Source organism: Dicentrarchus labrax, unplaced genomic scaffold, assembly GCF_905237075.1.
Source record: "Dicentrarchus labrax unplaced genomic scaffold, dlabrax2021, whole genome shotgun sequence".
Taxonomy (NCBI): Eukaryota; Metazoa; Chordata; class Actinopteri; family Moronidae; genus Dicentrarchus; species Dicentrarchus labrax.
In genome coordinates, this window is record NW_026136720.1 from 15,354,917 (window position 1) to 15,371,474 (window position 16,558).

A 16,558-nucleotide genomic window follows, 5' to 3' on the forward strand; every position below is an offset into this window, starting at 1 on the left:
GTGTGTGTGTGTGTGTGTGTGTGTGTGAGGGAGGGGGTCATTGCTTTGTTCCTGCTTAATAAAGTGCTTTATCAGTGGTCGGAGCTCATCTTTAAATTATTTTCTATTCTAGTTAGATATAAATGAAGGAGGGAGTTTGTCGATGGTCGCCGCTGTCAGATTTGAATTGAAGGAGAGGAGCGCCGGAGCGGAGGGAGGAGGGGCGCTGCACGGAGCTGCTGACAGGTAGATGAGCTGTTCGCTGTCCACGGTGCTGAAACCTCCTCCGGCTGCTGCCTCACCGGAGATCCTCACCTCAGATTAGACCGGAGCTCCGACTACCTGCACCGGCTGAAGATCTTTTTTATTTCCTTTTACTTTTTCCACCTCGATTTCTCAAAGAACACACACACACACACACACAAAATCAACTTTTCCTTTTCTGCTTTGCTGTTTTGTATAATCGCTGACTGGATCTTAAGATGGCACTGCATGGATTAACATTGCGCAAGGCAAAAGCGGACTTATTTGACTGCTGTTTTGTGACTGTGAAACCAGCCCTTTCAGACTGAACGTGTTTCCCTTCTTTCTCCATTTCTGCCTGAGATTTTAAGGACATCGAGACGTTTTCTGCTTAAAAAAAAAAACCGCGGCGCGTTATTTGGATTAATATCATCACAATATGCTCATTAATGCAGCACTTCCATTTGTTATAGTATTATAGAATTTTTCAAGATAATTTGGACATGGAGCCTGGACAGGAGAAAGCTCTCCCTACCTCTAAAGAGGGAATTAAACAAATCGCAGGAAAGGCCCTCGGGAAGCTGTACAGGTAAGGCGAAGAAATTCCCATTTCTGCATGTTTCTTAATCACAGAATTACATCTTTTATGAGAAATTAAAAATAGAAACCCCCCAGATGTTAACACCCCACACAAAAAACGTGCATTGACTTCAAATGTGTTTATCACTGATTTATCCCACAATGAAATCAAGAAAGAAATCTTCTTTATGAGATGAATCACGGACAGGATGCTGAAAGCAGAGTCGTGTGGCCCGAATATTTAAGGATCAGATATTTCCCTGGAGGATGATCCCCCTCCACCAGCAGCTGTGGGTGTTTTTTAATAATTAATGAAACAGAGCGAGTCGTGACATAAGGTCGGAGGATATCTATTACCTTATGTATCTATCTGTGTTAATTCAAGATCGATGGACTTCATATCAATTGACTTCTTATATTCTTTATGTCACAAGAGTCTAAATGAAATGTAGTTCAAAAGAAAAACTGATAACTGGCTGTAAAGCAGATGGATCTTCAGTTTAAAATCAGAGGAGGGCAGCAGGATGCGGAGGAGCAGCTTTTCAGATTAATACAATTTAATTATTATTAAATTCTCATTGGAAATGCGAATAAAATGGCTATTGATTGAATATTAAGCCGGAGAATTGTTTTTTTAAGCAATTCATCTAGAAACATATATCTTTGATCATATATAGGCCTATATTGTACATTAAATATCACTATTTGTGCAGGCACACATCTTATTCGTTTGATTTTGGTCCTTAAATGACTAAATCAGTTGTTGAACTTGATTCCAAGCTGCAACACTGAAACGTGACTCAAAGCTATGAAAGAAAAGAAAAAATTCTGTTGGTTTGATTGAAGGTGTAGCAGGCCTGTTATCACACTGGATGAGGCCTTCACATTTCAATGTTTAGCTTTTTAAATTAACCTGAAATTCCTTTGCACAAATTCCAAGAGGAGCCCAAAGTAAAATGCCAACGCCGCATTTATGAGAGCTAATTAAAAAACAAAAAAAAGGCAGAAATGAACTCTTAACAACGACGGTGCTGATATTGCTGCAATGCGGTATTAAGGTCATTTTCTCTTCGTTTGCCAACGAGCCTTTCTTTTACAAGAACATGGAGAATTTCTGCAGGGAGCGAAACGAAAAAATGCAGTTTGACTTTAAAGGGCGCGGGCTGAGGGGGCCTGAGCCAAATTAAAAGAGGGAAATAAAGACATTGTCAAGGCCTGTCGTTGGAAGAGCACACATTAAAGATGAAAGCTCATTTATTCTGTAGTATCAGCTGAAACTGGTCTCTAATAGCCTATGCGTGTGAATAAACATTTTTTTTAAATGTTATTTTGCGGGAAATCAACCAAAATATATATGTTCCTCTGATAGTTCCCCCTCATGGTTCCTTTAAAAAAAATAGCCTGGATGTTTGATTTCATATATTCAAATTTAAATCGAGTTTAACCTAAAAAAAAGTGCATCGGCTTGTCGTGCAGGAGGCTGGAAAAGCGGCAGCAGACAGGTGAGGTGATCGAGCTGACGGAGGATGGGAGACCCTCGGCGGACCAGGAGCGGAAGAAGCCCCTGTGTGACTGCACATGCTTCGGGCTTCCGCGCAGATACATCATCGCTATGCTGAGCGGGCTCGGCTTCTGCATCTCCTTCGGTATCCGGTGTAACTTGGGTGTGGCCATCGTCAGCATGGTCAATAACAGCACAATCCATCAAAACGGCAAGATCATCATCAAAGAGGTGCCTGCAAACTCCGCCCCGTTACACCCCAAGAGCCCCCCACGTTTGAGGGGCCAATTAGACTGATCCATTTTTTTTTTGTTAAACACACATTGGAGAACCTCAATTGAGTCTATATGTGCTTTTTAAATTGGATTTCAAGTGTTTGGCCTGTGTATTATATTAAGTAGAAGCAAATGAATATAGTTTTTTTTAACTTTAATAAATCGATCGATCACCTTATATACCCACTGGTGTCGCTGCAAAGGTATTAAAGCAACAAAAAACATATATTTCTGAAAGTATTTTCCACTGTCAATATTTCACACTTCATATGAAGCATTTTTATTACACTTTTAACGAATTAAAATGTAGCTTTTTACCGGAGAAAAATGGAAACGCTCATTAAAACGTGTCTTTATTTTTGCGTGTCTGAAAGAAAGCGAAATTCAACTGGGACCCAGAGACTGTGGGGATGATTCATGGCTCCTTCTTCTGGGGCTACATAGTCACTCAGATTCCAGGAGGATATATCTCTTCCAGACTGGCGGCAAACAGGTAACTGCACTCCATACTTTAAGAAATAAACTACAAACAAGAAAATACATTTCTAAATATGAGTTTCTCTGCCTTACATGTTCCCATTTTTAATTCATAATATGAAATGAAGCTGTATTATTTGTGCTGTCGGTCTCATGGTTTGAAGAAAGTGGTCTGACCTTACAGCAGATAAACTGGGGATTTGGCTGATGCCCACCAGGCGTGCCTCCTCATGTTAATGAGCCCCCATGGGACCACCATGTCTAATCCTTTATGTTCAGAGGCATGGCAACCACACCAGCCAAAGCCTTGTGTGAAATGCGGTTCTGAGTAATGATTGCAGTATGATTTCAATGGCCACATTATTTCATCAACAGCTGATTCTGAGTCAGCTTCAAATAGACAAATGGGAGCAGAATAAATGCAACAAAGAACATCTAAAACTGTGGAAAATTATAGCAATAAGACTGTATAATCCAAATTAGTAAATCATGTGAATATAGCGGTGATATAGGAGGAGATACACAGCAACCAGAACAGAATAAGGTCGCAGTATAAGTCCTTGTAGTCATCATTATCAGACTGTAAGACATTTCATGAGGGAAATGGAGCCTAAATAAGATGCAAATCTTTGAAGAGCTTTATCATGCCAAGTCAGCTGAGCCCACTGAAGCCTTCTGCTGCAAACACCTCCTGTCCTCACTCCCCTGGAAACTGAATAACTGCCTTTGTGTGTGTGTGTGTGTGTGTGTGTGTGTGTGTGTGTGTGTGTGTGTGTGTGTGTGTGCCATCCAATTAGGACTGATTTATCTACCTTATCAGCATTTATTCTTTCAGTATGTAAAGAATCATACAGTATAGCCCTGTATATTCTGTTACTTATCCAATGTTTTCATCTCTGTGAATGGCTTGGAATTGATCAATATCTGTATCTGGTTGAATCAAATAATCTTGTTTTGATTATATTCTGACAAATAATCCCAAACACGCTGTTTATCCAGAGTTTTTGGGGCTGCCATCGTGCTGACATCCACCCTGAACATGTTCATTCCAGCCGCTGCCCGGGCGCACTATGGATGTGTCATCTTTGTGAGGATATTACAAGGGCTGGTGGAGGTACTGATGCACAGTTTGCACATCACATCTTGACCTTTGAAAGACTCAAAACTGATGCCTCATTATCAAGCTGAGAGCTAAACTCGACCCCTAATGAAATTGTCCTGACATTCTGTGTTTGAGCATGTTTTACAGAAATCCTCTGTTCATACTGAACTCCCTGGCTTTTTATTTGTGTTTGCACCGGACAATGAAGCCCTTTATATAAAAGTTCCATTCATAATACTGTATAGAATTGTCAGATTAGTCCACAAACGGCATAAAACCCTGTATAGCAAGGCTTATGTATGTTGGTTTAGCTGGCCAAAATCGTTCCATGTAAACACAGAAACGCACAGAACAAAAGAGATAAAAACCACTTGATGCGGGCGGATCCCACAGCTCAACAGAAAGGAAAAGATTTCAGAGAGAGATGCTATTATCAGACTCAAGGTCATTCTCTTTTGTTGTTTTGTTTTGCTGCATACTGTCGTTTCAATAGCAGCTCATGACCATTGAGAGAGGGAGCCGCCTGTGTTCAGCACCCCTCCACTTATTACTACAAATTAAACATTAGCATTTCAGGGTGTCTCCCACTGCAAGCCCCAGCAATTTGTGTCTATCAATAGTTGATTGTATGCCACTTAGCGAATAATGAAGATTTAATGGGAGCAATTCAGTTTTTTTTTTTCATGAAGTGGGTAGTCAGCCTGAATTTGCACTGACTCACACCTAACCCATTAGTCTCTATTAGAAAGGTCAGCTACAATATATGTCAGTTTGTTTGTTATTAAGTACAATTTGTCTTGCACATCTTTGGCAAATGAGATCAGACTACGTCAATCGAGCAGGATACCTTCACCTGTAAAGTCAATTGACTTAAAGTGGGAAAAATATATGTAATATTTATAGATTCATTTAACAAATCAAAGAGTTTACAGGAAGATTATCTCCATCAAATTTAGAAGAGCTTATTAAAATGAATGAAAAAAGATCCTCGTGTGTTCATAGTGTGACTGTAATGTCATTTGTCAATGTGCAGGGAGTGACTTATCCAGCCTGCCATGGGATCTGGAGTAAATGGGCTCCACCGCTGGAAAGAAGTCGTCTGGCAACCATCTCCTTCTGTGGTACAAACCTGCACACACGGTCATGTTTCTGTGAACACATAGGTGTTATCATCATATTATTTAATGCATTCAAATGTAGGTTTAGAATAACAAAATATTGCTCCTATAAAATGTGTGTAATCGTACACTGAACACATTTGTCACTAAACACTGCGACAACACTGCGACAGGATCCCATTCTGCTCGGTCATAATATTTTGTCTTGTTTCAGGATCCTATGCTGGTGCAGTGATAGCCATGCCTCTGGCCGGGATCCTGGTCCAGTACACAGGATGGTCCTCTGTCTTCTATGTGTATGGTGAGTCTCACCGTCATGAAATAATTTCTTTTTTACACCTTTTAACATTTTAACATATTAAAAGTTTAATTAATAAGAAATAAACTGCACCCTTCAGATTAATATACTCATGAGTTTTGCTGACGAATAGTGTGTGGTTAATGTTAATAAACTTTAAACAGATATTACTGGCATTAGCTGGCATTACTGTGTAGGTTTTCTACACTATTACATTTACTGTTATCCCATAATTGTTACTTGTGGCCTCATGTGGCTACTGTTCAGCTACATACTGTCAGTTACATAATGTGTAGCTTTAACATACAGTTTTACCCTTTTAATTCCTCTCATGTATCTTTAAATTTACAAAGATATCTTATTTTATACACATTTTCACTCTTACATATTTGGTATCTTTAGATTCTCCACTAGAATTTAGCATAAAGTTGATTAAGTGTTTGATTTTGACACCGTCTTGATCTGTTCAGGATGCTTTGGGATATTTTGGTACATGTTCTGGATCTTGGTGTCCTACGAGAGCCCAGCAGAGCACCCAACCATCACTGAAGAGGAGCGCCGTTACATCGAGGAGAGCATCGGTGAAAGTGCCCAGCTGATGGGCGCAATGGAAGTGAGTCCTCAGAACTGTATCCCTTGATCTGTAACACACAGCCAAGTGCTGTACATCCAGCTGATTCTCTCTTTGTTTTAACAGAAATACAAGACCCCCTGGAGGAAATTTTTCACTTCCATGCCCGTCTATGCAATCATCGTGGCCAACTTCTGCAGGAGTTGGACCTTTTATCTGCTCCTCATCAGCCAGCCTGCGTACTTTGAAGAGGTGTTTGGTTTTGAAATCAGCAAGGTAAATAAATCCCTCATTATGCCTGGTATCAGCTCTAAAAATATATTTTAACATTATGTGATATTGTTCAAGATTATAAACTAAGGCTGTGAATGAATTATTCAAGGTCAGTGCTTTTTAATTTGCATAAAATCCAAATTAAGAATCTTCCTGATACTAGTGCTACGAGTTACCTTATTCTGCACTGAAAGTATGACAATGCTCAACTCTAGTCTCCTCATCTAAAATAGATCTCCAATCAGAGAAACAGAAACAGGGATCTTAGCTTCCTTTGGTCTTAAATGCCATAGTCTTGAAAAGGCAAATGGTCTCTGAAATCTGAGTCAGTACAACAAGTAGTGAGTTAAAATGGCTTTCTGCAACATGTTGATAAATATATTAGCATTTAGTATGTGCAAGAGTATTAGCATTAAGATAAATATATTAGCTAGTCATGTGTTATTGCTGGTAGTTGAACCAGCCGGTTCACAGGACGGAGGGAGGTCCAACCATTGACTTAAACTTCAGCTGATCATCCATCACGACTGGCATTGACCTTGACAACCTTCCCCACAGGCCATGAAGCACTAGGCAACTTTGGAGTTTAGAATTGTTCAGCTGAGGAGTGGGTAGATAGTTTCTCATAAATTGTGTCCAAAAGTGATCTGCCATTGTCTGACTATGCTGCCATTGTTTTTTTGGTGACAGAGTTTGGTGTGTAGGCCATTGGGTGTCCCACCACCCAATCAGCAGAGTACTAGGCGTGACAAGATCAGGGTCAGCAATGTCTGATGCATATATGCATATATCTGAGCGGTTTAGCACTGAGGATATCTTTTACCTCAATCAGAAGTAGAATGTCTTTCAGTAGCACCTCGGTCCCAATTACTAAGAAGTTTTGTTCGCTGGTCTGACAGTAATTCCGAAGCAGTACCTCATCTAGAGATGGAACGTGTTAGTGCTAAGAGGAACGTGTCTACATCAAGGCTGGGGATTAAGTCCAGGTGGATGCACTTAGTTGTGAGGCATTTAAAGATTAGACTATCTTCACCACATAGGGCCCAAAACAATAGACTCAAATGGTCGGGTGGCATCTATGTTGGTATCATCCATTAGTTGTAAACATCCTCTGAAGTGGATGAGGGTCCATTTCAGGAGACAATATCTTCAACCTAACCTACTGGTTTGCCAGCCGTTGAGAGCCTTCATCTCATGCCTTGGGCATTACAGAGGTGAGCTAATGTTGGCTACAGCTGCCCCATAAGAACTGATGAGTTGCCTTCACAGAACCTGACCAATTACAAAATACGAAACAATTATGGCTGGGTGTAGGGTTGGAGTTGTTTTAGTGAGCCCACAGTGGCAGCTCAGGTTCTTGAAGTTTAATGTTCTTCTCCAAGAGCCAAAGTTCTGTGCTTTCAGATCTGGCTTCAGTTTGAAGATGGGACACTGCTGTCCGGCCCACAACTTTACTGGTTTGGTTCACTCATAGCAGCAGGCAGCTGTTTTCAGCTTAAAAACTCTGATAAACCCACTGTTCATTACCTTCTCATCACAAAACAGTAGACAGACACACTTAGAGACTAGTTGGCGAACACAGAGGAACATTTAGCAGCTAAAAGAGACATTTCCCTCAGGAGTTGGTGGAGACCAAAACAGAGCAAAAAGACAGTTAATATTGGACTTATATTCATCAGGTCGCCTGAAACGACTATAAATAAATTACAATGCTGCTCTGAAACTGCTGGATGCTGGATAACAAGTTTGTCATATCAATTTAAAAGTGCTGATGATCAATGACAAATCAATGTTAACAAAAAAACAAAACAAAACAAAGAAATTGTTGCCCAGCATGCACCGGGGCAACAGACTCATAGACATAATTCTCATGTTGCATTGCATGCATTGTCATGTTCCTTCTTTGTAACAGCTGTTATTGTGTTTCGCTTTGTGTTCAACAAAAGTCTCTACTCTTTCCAGAACTCCATTGTTACTGTTAGTTACTGAGAACAAAGTGTTGTTAGACTGTGACTATTGTGTGCACAAGTGGTGACAAGCTCCTGAAAATGAATGCATACTGTGCAGTGACTGGTGGCTGATGTTTGCTTAATTCTGTTAAATACTTTGCTTTAACTTAAAACATCTGTTTCATTCAGACAAACAGAATTATGTTTATTCAACTTCAATATATTTTGTGGAATTTTTACCCACATTTTAAAGTTGATTCAAGGTTAACGTTGTTTTATTGAGCCCTTTCACTAAGATAATATATTTTAACACTGATTATATTAACAAAATGCATTATTTATGGGGACAATTTTGCAATGACTGCCTCTCAAAATGCTTTTTTTCAGTCCATGAGTGAATGTGTCAGACAAAGCCACAGTTAATCTGAACATTTCATAATCCCTGCCTTCCCTGGAGTGTGAAGCATGAATCACACTGGTTTGGCAGGTGTAATTCAGCTTCAGCGTGGCCTGCTGTGATTACTGCAGTGAATTATTGCTCTGATGATACTGGAGTCAGAGGTTGAAACTGACACAAAGATTGGGTCTGAGACCGAAACAATCACTTTTGTTATGACAGTTTCTTTGTAGTTGTCACATTTTCTTCAGACAAGTGTTTGATGATTTCTCAGGTTGGAATAGTGTCAGCGCTCCCTCACTTGGTCATGACCATCATCGTGCCCTTAGGAGGCCAGTTAGCGGACTACCTGCGAACCCACAACATCATGTCCACCACTATGGTCCGGAAAATCATGAACTGTGGAGGTGAGGCTTTGATAATCATCTCAGTCTGTCTCCATGATATTGTACAATTACTTCTCATCAGTCCATCAATGAACTCTTGTCTTTTTGTTTTTAGGGTTCGGTATGGAGGCCACTCTCTTATTAGTGGTTGGTTATTCTCACAGTAAAGGGGTGGCCATCTCTTTCTTAGTTCTGGCGGTGGGTTTTAGCGGATTTGCAATATCAGGTGAGAGTTCGTAACGATGGAATTTAACTCAAATACTGACTTTTGTGTCATTAAAAAAAAGCACTAAACTTTGTTTTCACTCTCTGTTGTTGCAGGTTTCAATGTCAACCATCTAGACATCGCTCCTCGCTATGCCAGCATCCTCATGGGCATATCCAACGGTGTGGGTACCCTGTCCGGGATGGTCTGCCCTCTAATAGTGGGTGCCATGACAAAGAACAAGGTGAGTCTTTTCTATTCATACAGTGATCTGATTGTTAACCCAGCTGGGAACTTTTAAAAAGATTTTCTCCATAATATATTAAAAACTGAATGTGCAAACGTATGGCAAAAAACATTGTGAGGTATTATTTATTAAGAGAGAAAATTTGATTTAAAATGACTAAAATTACTTTTTGGACACATATATAGCATGTAACAAGAGATAAATGAACAATTAATGCAGGGACACAGGATTAAATTAACGCTCACCTAGTCTGCTTCATCAGGACTGAATGGGTGCAGTTTGATCATAAATGGCCGTGGTCAACCGCACAACTATCATCAGATTTTAATTTAAATGTTGCTAAACCCTGACTAGTAAACAGAGATGCATAACATAATCTCTCATGTGAAAAAACCTCTCATACTTTGGCAGAAGATTTATAAGTCCACTCCTCATGGTAATAGGTCCGTTGAGAGAGTATACCAATACATCACCAAGGCCTTTAAGAAATGACTCAGCCTGGCTACAACTGTTTTCTGTCTCTAGACCCGGGAAGAGTGGCAGTATGTCTTCCTCATTGCTTCCCTCGTGCACTACGGGGGTGTGGTGTTTTATGGGCTCTTTGCATCTGGGGAGAAACAGCCATGGGCCGACCCTGAAGAAACCAGCGAGGAGAAGTGTGGCTTCATTGATGAGGATGAGCTGGCCGAAGAGACAGGTGACATAACGCAGAGCTACGGCGCGATGGGCGGTCCGGCTAAAAGCTACGGGGCCACTGCACAGCTCAACGGCGGTTGGGTGCAGGACTGGGATAAGACGGAGGAATATGTGCAAGAACCAGCGGGAAAGATGTATGCTGAGCGTGGCTACTCTTAAACCAGACAGTTGTGGTGAGTCTGCTTACAGAAACAGACTCTCCATCACGAATTGCACAAATAAGCATTATCTTAGATATTTAAATCCATTCTGTGTATTCAAGTAAAACGGTTACTAGTTTCAAAAAGCCAGTGTAAAGAAATAGTTCATTGCAATGCAGAACAATCCTCATTAGATTCTCACATGTTTCTCATCACATCTACCTACAGTAGGGCTTCACTATACAGAGAGCGGTTGCAAAGAAAACTGCAGGCCTATGTTGTACTTCTTAGGTATCCAAACCTCATCAATCTACTTGAACAACATGAGCCAGATGACATCATATAGGGTCTTTCTCTGAAATAACACTCTGATTGCACTGAAACTAAAAGTATTCTAAAACAAGATTCTATTCTGTTTCTCAAATGTGTTTTATGTACTGTATATACCTGTATACTGTTTCTGTGAGACTATTGTGGATTTTGGGTCGTTGATCTGTGTTAACATTAATATAAAAGGCCATATTTTTCATGGACAGTACCTTTTCAGGGAGATGTCTGCTTGCAAAAAAGGTCTTCTTCTTCTCAAGCGAGGCCTACAATACACTATGACAAAAAATAGCGTGAGTGAAGTTGAAGCGTAGAGTTTTAGTGTGTGTTTGTTTGCATGAATTTGCTCAGATTAATGTTTCAGATGCAGTCGCCTCACAGTCATTGATAGTCCTCATTCAGCCTGCTGCTTTGTTCTTAGATAAGTGTCTTCTGCCATAATAAATAATAAATTAACTTTCATAATCAGGTTCCAGTCGTGATGTGAGACAAATCAAAAAAGTTTTGAAGGCGATTGCTCAGAAGACATTGTTTATTGATGTTTGGTGTGCCCTGCAATAAATTCTGTGTACCAGCCGCCACCCATCACATTCTTTTCTGTAATGTAACACTGGCTTGCTGTATCTAATTGTAATTGTTTTGAAGTCATGTGATGATCAACATTAAGGTGTGTGTTTTAACAAATTACTATGTGTCTGGAGAATCCAGCTTTAGTGCTCATGATGCAGCGAGGAATGCAGAACTGTAAATGAACAACCAGATTTTTGTGATCTCTTAGTGTTTCTTGGTTGTTCTCATTGTCACCAGAAGTACTTTATTGACACTTTGATATTGTCACGTTTGAGTGGACCACATAAATTAATAGATGGCTCTTCCACATGACTTTATTTGCTATTTGAACACTTTCTTCTGTTGCTGTATGAAATCTGCAAGGATGTTTAAAATATATGAATATATAAGAATGTTTAAGATGACCAAAAGATGCTATTACGGCTTTGTGCCTGAAGTTTATGTAAAACAGATAAATGTGATTTTATGGCTTCTAATATTGTGTTTAATGAAGAGGTATGTTGATGTCAAAAAGTGTTATAAAAATACTCATATCATTTTATAAAAAAAATCAACCAAAAGTCATGTTTTTGTCATTCTTAGTCATCTTTTAATCTTGTGTGTTGATGTGATATACTGTATATATTCAGGTTCTGTTTATTTGAAGGTTAGTGGTCCTCAGAGACTGGAGGCCGACTACCTAACCAGTTAACCACCTTCTCCAATCAGCCTCGTGCATTCTATTCTCTCCACGTTCCTCATTAGCAAATCAATGGCTGAGGTCTCCGGAGTCCAGGGGAGAGTATTGGACCCGGTAGCTGGTAATTGGTAAAAGGAGAGAGAGAACAGCAATGTAAATGCTATTACTGGAGTTTACATCCCTACAAACCAGGATCATTGTCAGCCTTCCCAAAGAGTCCCGACTTTAATATGCGGTGTAAAGTCTGCTGCAGAGGTGTTGTGTAGGTGCATGAAAGTGTGACGTACCGAAATTAAATTTCTCAGCAGCGTCTCACACTTTTCTGAACTGTACAGAAAAAAGAAATATCAGAGACTGAAAAAGGAACATGCTGTGAGCATGTAAGTTGTGTGGAATATTTGACTTGAGGCACACCCTGCTTTCCCTCAGTGTGTCCTCTACACAGCGGAGGTCAACAGTGTGACATGCAACACATTCAGCTATTGACCCAACTCCTGCATTAAATTTAATCAGGTGACAAATCAATACTGTTTAACTCTGGAGCCTGCTAGAGTTTTTAAAAGAGAATGCTTCTCATGGAAGTTTGAATTCATAATGAATATTGGTGGTAAGGAAGGTCATGTTACCTTTAAGTTATCGTTGTATTTCCTAGTTATTAGTATTTCATGTCTGCTAGAAAAACAAAAACACAGAATTAAAACAAAGCATATAAGCCTCAGTGGTCATTACATTGCACACACAGTTAATTTGCATTTTAATCAAATACATAATGTAATTTTAAATGAGTTCAGGGTTGTATATTGGTTTGCAGACGTATGTGCAGAATGTGCTCAGTTGTACATTTCCAAATGGAAGAACTCACCAATAATCCACTGTTGAGCCACAAATTCATGAAGTCACGGGAGAGTTAGAGACAGTTAAATCTGAAGTCAGAGGTGCACCGAGTGAATAAGAAAGGTGATATCACCTTCTGTGGTGCCTCTGTGCAGTTCTACAATGTGTCCTACAAGCTGCTTTGGAAGCTGAACTGCTGCCAGTCAGTGAGGTGGTAAATAATTCAGGAAAACATGGCGTCCATCCATCCATATGCATCACTCTGAGCTTCCCCCTACAGCAGGAAGGGCTCGGTGGTGTGCAAGACTCTGGACATATCAAAGAACAGGATTCTGACTGTGCCTTTCGGCCTCTGCAGGTAGCGATGAGTCACATGGAGCAGATACAGAATATGAGAGCAACATCCTCTGATGTGTCAGTCCACCATCAGACGTCTGACCAGCTTCTTGAAGGTCCTCATTAAGAATGGTGACAGTATGACCAACTGGTAGCCATTAAATGTGATAGTTTTTCCACCTTCCTCTGACTGTAAACAGGGTGAATATGTGCAGAAAAACCTCTGCAGCCTCTTGTAAATGATGCTCTTTGCAACTCCCCTCTCTCCTAAGAAGAAATGATCGACAGGCATGGAGTTTTTTGGGGTGGGGGTTAAGGTGTTGACCATCGGTTTTATGCACATGATGGACAGCCTGAATCAATTTAATGTGCAGTGGCAGCGTCGGGTCTACTGTAGACTGTGTTGACTGATGCTTTCGATCACAGGAAGCAGCTCCATGTCTGAAACACTTCCAGTAGCAGCAGTGGCAGCAATTACAATAAATCTCAGTTTCTCCTCCGATTATCTGCCCAGCCGAGAAGGGAAACCATTAACGCTCCCCACCGTCTGCTTCTCGGTGCACATGTTAATTTGACAGAAAACACAATTGTGTCACCAGCCACGTGGAACATGTTTTCTCATGCCTAACCAGCCGGAGTGGTCATGGCTGTTGAACTGGTGACGTGCCTGTTGGGGCACACGCTAATTGGATAAAATCTGGTGTCAGCATTTCATTCATAGATGGAAGTTCTCCCAGCATCCACCTGCCTCTAACTCCCAACCTCTTTGTGTTTTTTGCTGAATTTTAGACTTAGTCATTGTGAATTTATCAGTGCTGTTTGTGTAAGCGAGACGGTGAGTGAAGGGGGATTGAGTAGTTGTCAGTATGTGGGGCAGGTGCAGTTTGGCTCCTGGGGGACTGTAATGGGATGAGGCCCAGCCAGAATGAGTGTTTGATGACGGGGTTTCACTCCTCCCCTGGGACTCTGCCTGCATGCAATTATCCTCCTGATCCCTTCTCTCTCCTCCAGTCTGCAGCCTAAACTGTACACGGCGACCACTCCTCACTGCTACTGCCTGAATATTCTTTCATTTACAATCTAAAATTCAACCCCCTCGTATGCTAAAAGATCAAGTAATTACAGCCCAAAAATTCAAAGCAGTATTGGAGTAATTACTGTTTTATGGCACCCTCCAGCATGGCATTACACTACCTCGGGGCAATTGAATTTACAAACGCCTCCCTCTCCTCCCCTGCTAATTGCTTTATTAATGGAGAGCTTGGCACCCTAAATCAGTCTGTCTCACCCATAATAACATTATATGTCTCTGCTCTCCACCCACTGCCACACATATGCAACTGGAAACAAATATTTCTTTAAAGATTGCAATGTTTCCAAAAGGATTTCAGAATCTAAACGCTTTTGTTTTTGCAACGACCTCTCAGTAAAGAAAGACAAAACCCTTCCTTCTGTGATATGCAAATGGCGTCTTCTGTAAAACATCTCCATCTTGTTTATAAGCTCCCAAAAGCAAGAATTGTTGTGCTGTCATTATTTTCTTCAGTGCATACTTTCCAAGCCCACTGAAACATTTATTAGCACCAAACTAGATTTTACACCCCCACAGTAATGAGGCAGGGAAACAGTGACGCCGTATAAGGGCTACATTTTAAGACCAGCCGTATGTGGAGTGAGAATTGGATAGTCCACCATGAGACGAAGAGGAAGAAGATTGCTACATCCAATTGTTTTTCCTCCACAGAACTGGTTTCCTACAGTTGCATGTGAGGTAATCTATCACAGGTCCTTTCAGTTCCCCTCCCCCATATCACATTACATTGACAGCTTCATACCCTGCTCTCCACAGCGTGCTCATATCGTGCTCGTATCACACACAGACAAAGGAGAGGAGGAGAGGCTGATAAGATTTAACACGATATCCTCATTGCTGGCTTTGCCTTGAAACCTGGACAAAATGATGACAGATATTATTTTTTCAGATATTAAGGGGAAAATATTTTACAGCTTATACTGTGTATTGATCTTCTGCACATCATTTTTCTTTCACACGATAACCATAAAACAGACACAACCTACAGTGACCGTTCTCTTAGGGCAGAAACTACATAATTGATTCATCTGCAGATTAGTTTCTGAATAATTGAATTAACCATTTGGACTATTTAACATCAGAAAATGGTCATCATAGTTTCCCAGAGCTCAAAGTGACTGTCTGACCGTCCAAAACCCAAAGATATTAAATATTTAATATGATAAGACAACAAAAAGCAGCAAATGTTCACATTTGAGAAGCTTAAATGAGATAATGTTTTGATTTTTACTCAAGAAAACCATAAACCATTAATAAATTATCAAAATAATTGTTGATTAAATGACAAAGCTCTTCTTTATTTTGTTCTTTTTAGTTTTACCAATATGTACAGCAGTCCCAAACAAATCAACCCCCTCCCTCTCCTCATGTGCCAAAATACAGCAGTTTTTCTGCAACCACAGCAGCTCACTGGAGTGTCTGACAGTGCAGTTTTCATGGGATGTCCTGAAGAGGACAGTGGGAATTTCTGTCATCCTGTTTCATCCACAAGCTGCACCAACATTTCACAGAACTCAGTAGAAACATTACACTTCTCCTTTTATAACAAAGCATCTTCATTTCACTCACAGCGTCACTGCGAAAAAAAAATCAAATGAAAGCATCAATCCCTTTTTCCTCTGTGCATGCCTGATGATGGCGGCCACTGATCATCTCTCTGAGTGGGACACAGGTGTGCAGAGGGGCCCTCCTGCCTCTGTGATCCGTCACCAAGGCCAGACAAGGGCCAGGCTGAAGCGGCTTAGGCACGTGCCGAGGGAGGGCCACCCCGCCCCTCAGAGGACTCCCTATTCACACCACCAGATGGGGGCTGGATCTGAGTTTTAATGAATGCTATCCTTCACGACCCTCTAGAAGCCGCAGAACAACAGTCGCCCTTCAGCACGTCTCACTGCGGTTTGTTACCCCACGCCGCCAGAGAACAATAATATACTGGGCAGGATAAAAAAAAACATGATGAGAAGAGAAAATATGTTTCACATTCAAGTCTGATATTTTCCTCACTTTGAGGAAGACAGAAATGCTACATATTCCCCACAAATACTAAATTCACCGTTCAAGAGATTAGATGCTACTTCAGTTAACAGATTTAAAAGACGTCTCTGAGCAAACGTCACGCATTGTGGGCTGGTGGTAGATGTTATGGGGCTGTGTCGACCTCCTGCTGTTTGAAGTGATACAATAACACAACCCTCTAATTTTACCTTTCAGGTCAAGAGCAGAAAGCAATTTGTTCACATTTATAAGTCAAAAGAACTGGTTGGTAAATAGCTGCTTTATGTG

At 40.7% G+C, this 16,558-nt stretch overlaps 1 protein-coding gene across 1 annotated transcript; it reads left to right on the forward strand.

Moving 5' to 3' along the window:
- The first annotated feature begins 46 nt into the window (after positions 1 to 46).
- LOC127352380 (vesicular glutamate transporter 2.1-like) lies at positions 47 to 11,893 on the forward strand. Its single transcript, XM_051380706.1, has 12 exons — positions 47 to 811; positions 2,278 to 2,533; positions 2,952 to 3,070; positions 4,054 to 4,168; positions 5,190 to 5,277; positions 5,489 to 5,575; positions 6,043 to 6,185; positions 6,270 to 6,419; positions 9,037 to 9,169; positions 9,264 to 9,374; positions 9,470 to 9,597; positions 10,126 to 11,893. The coding sequence occupies exons 1-12, from the start codon at positions 726 to 728 to the stop codon at positions 10,453 to 10,455; spliced, it is 1,746 nt and encodes a 581-aa protein (XP_051236666.1). The 5' UTR covers positions 47 to 725; the 3' UTR covers positions 10,456 to 11,893.
- Positions 11,894 to 16,558: the final 4,665 nt, after the last annotated feature.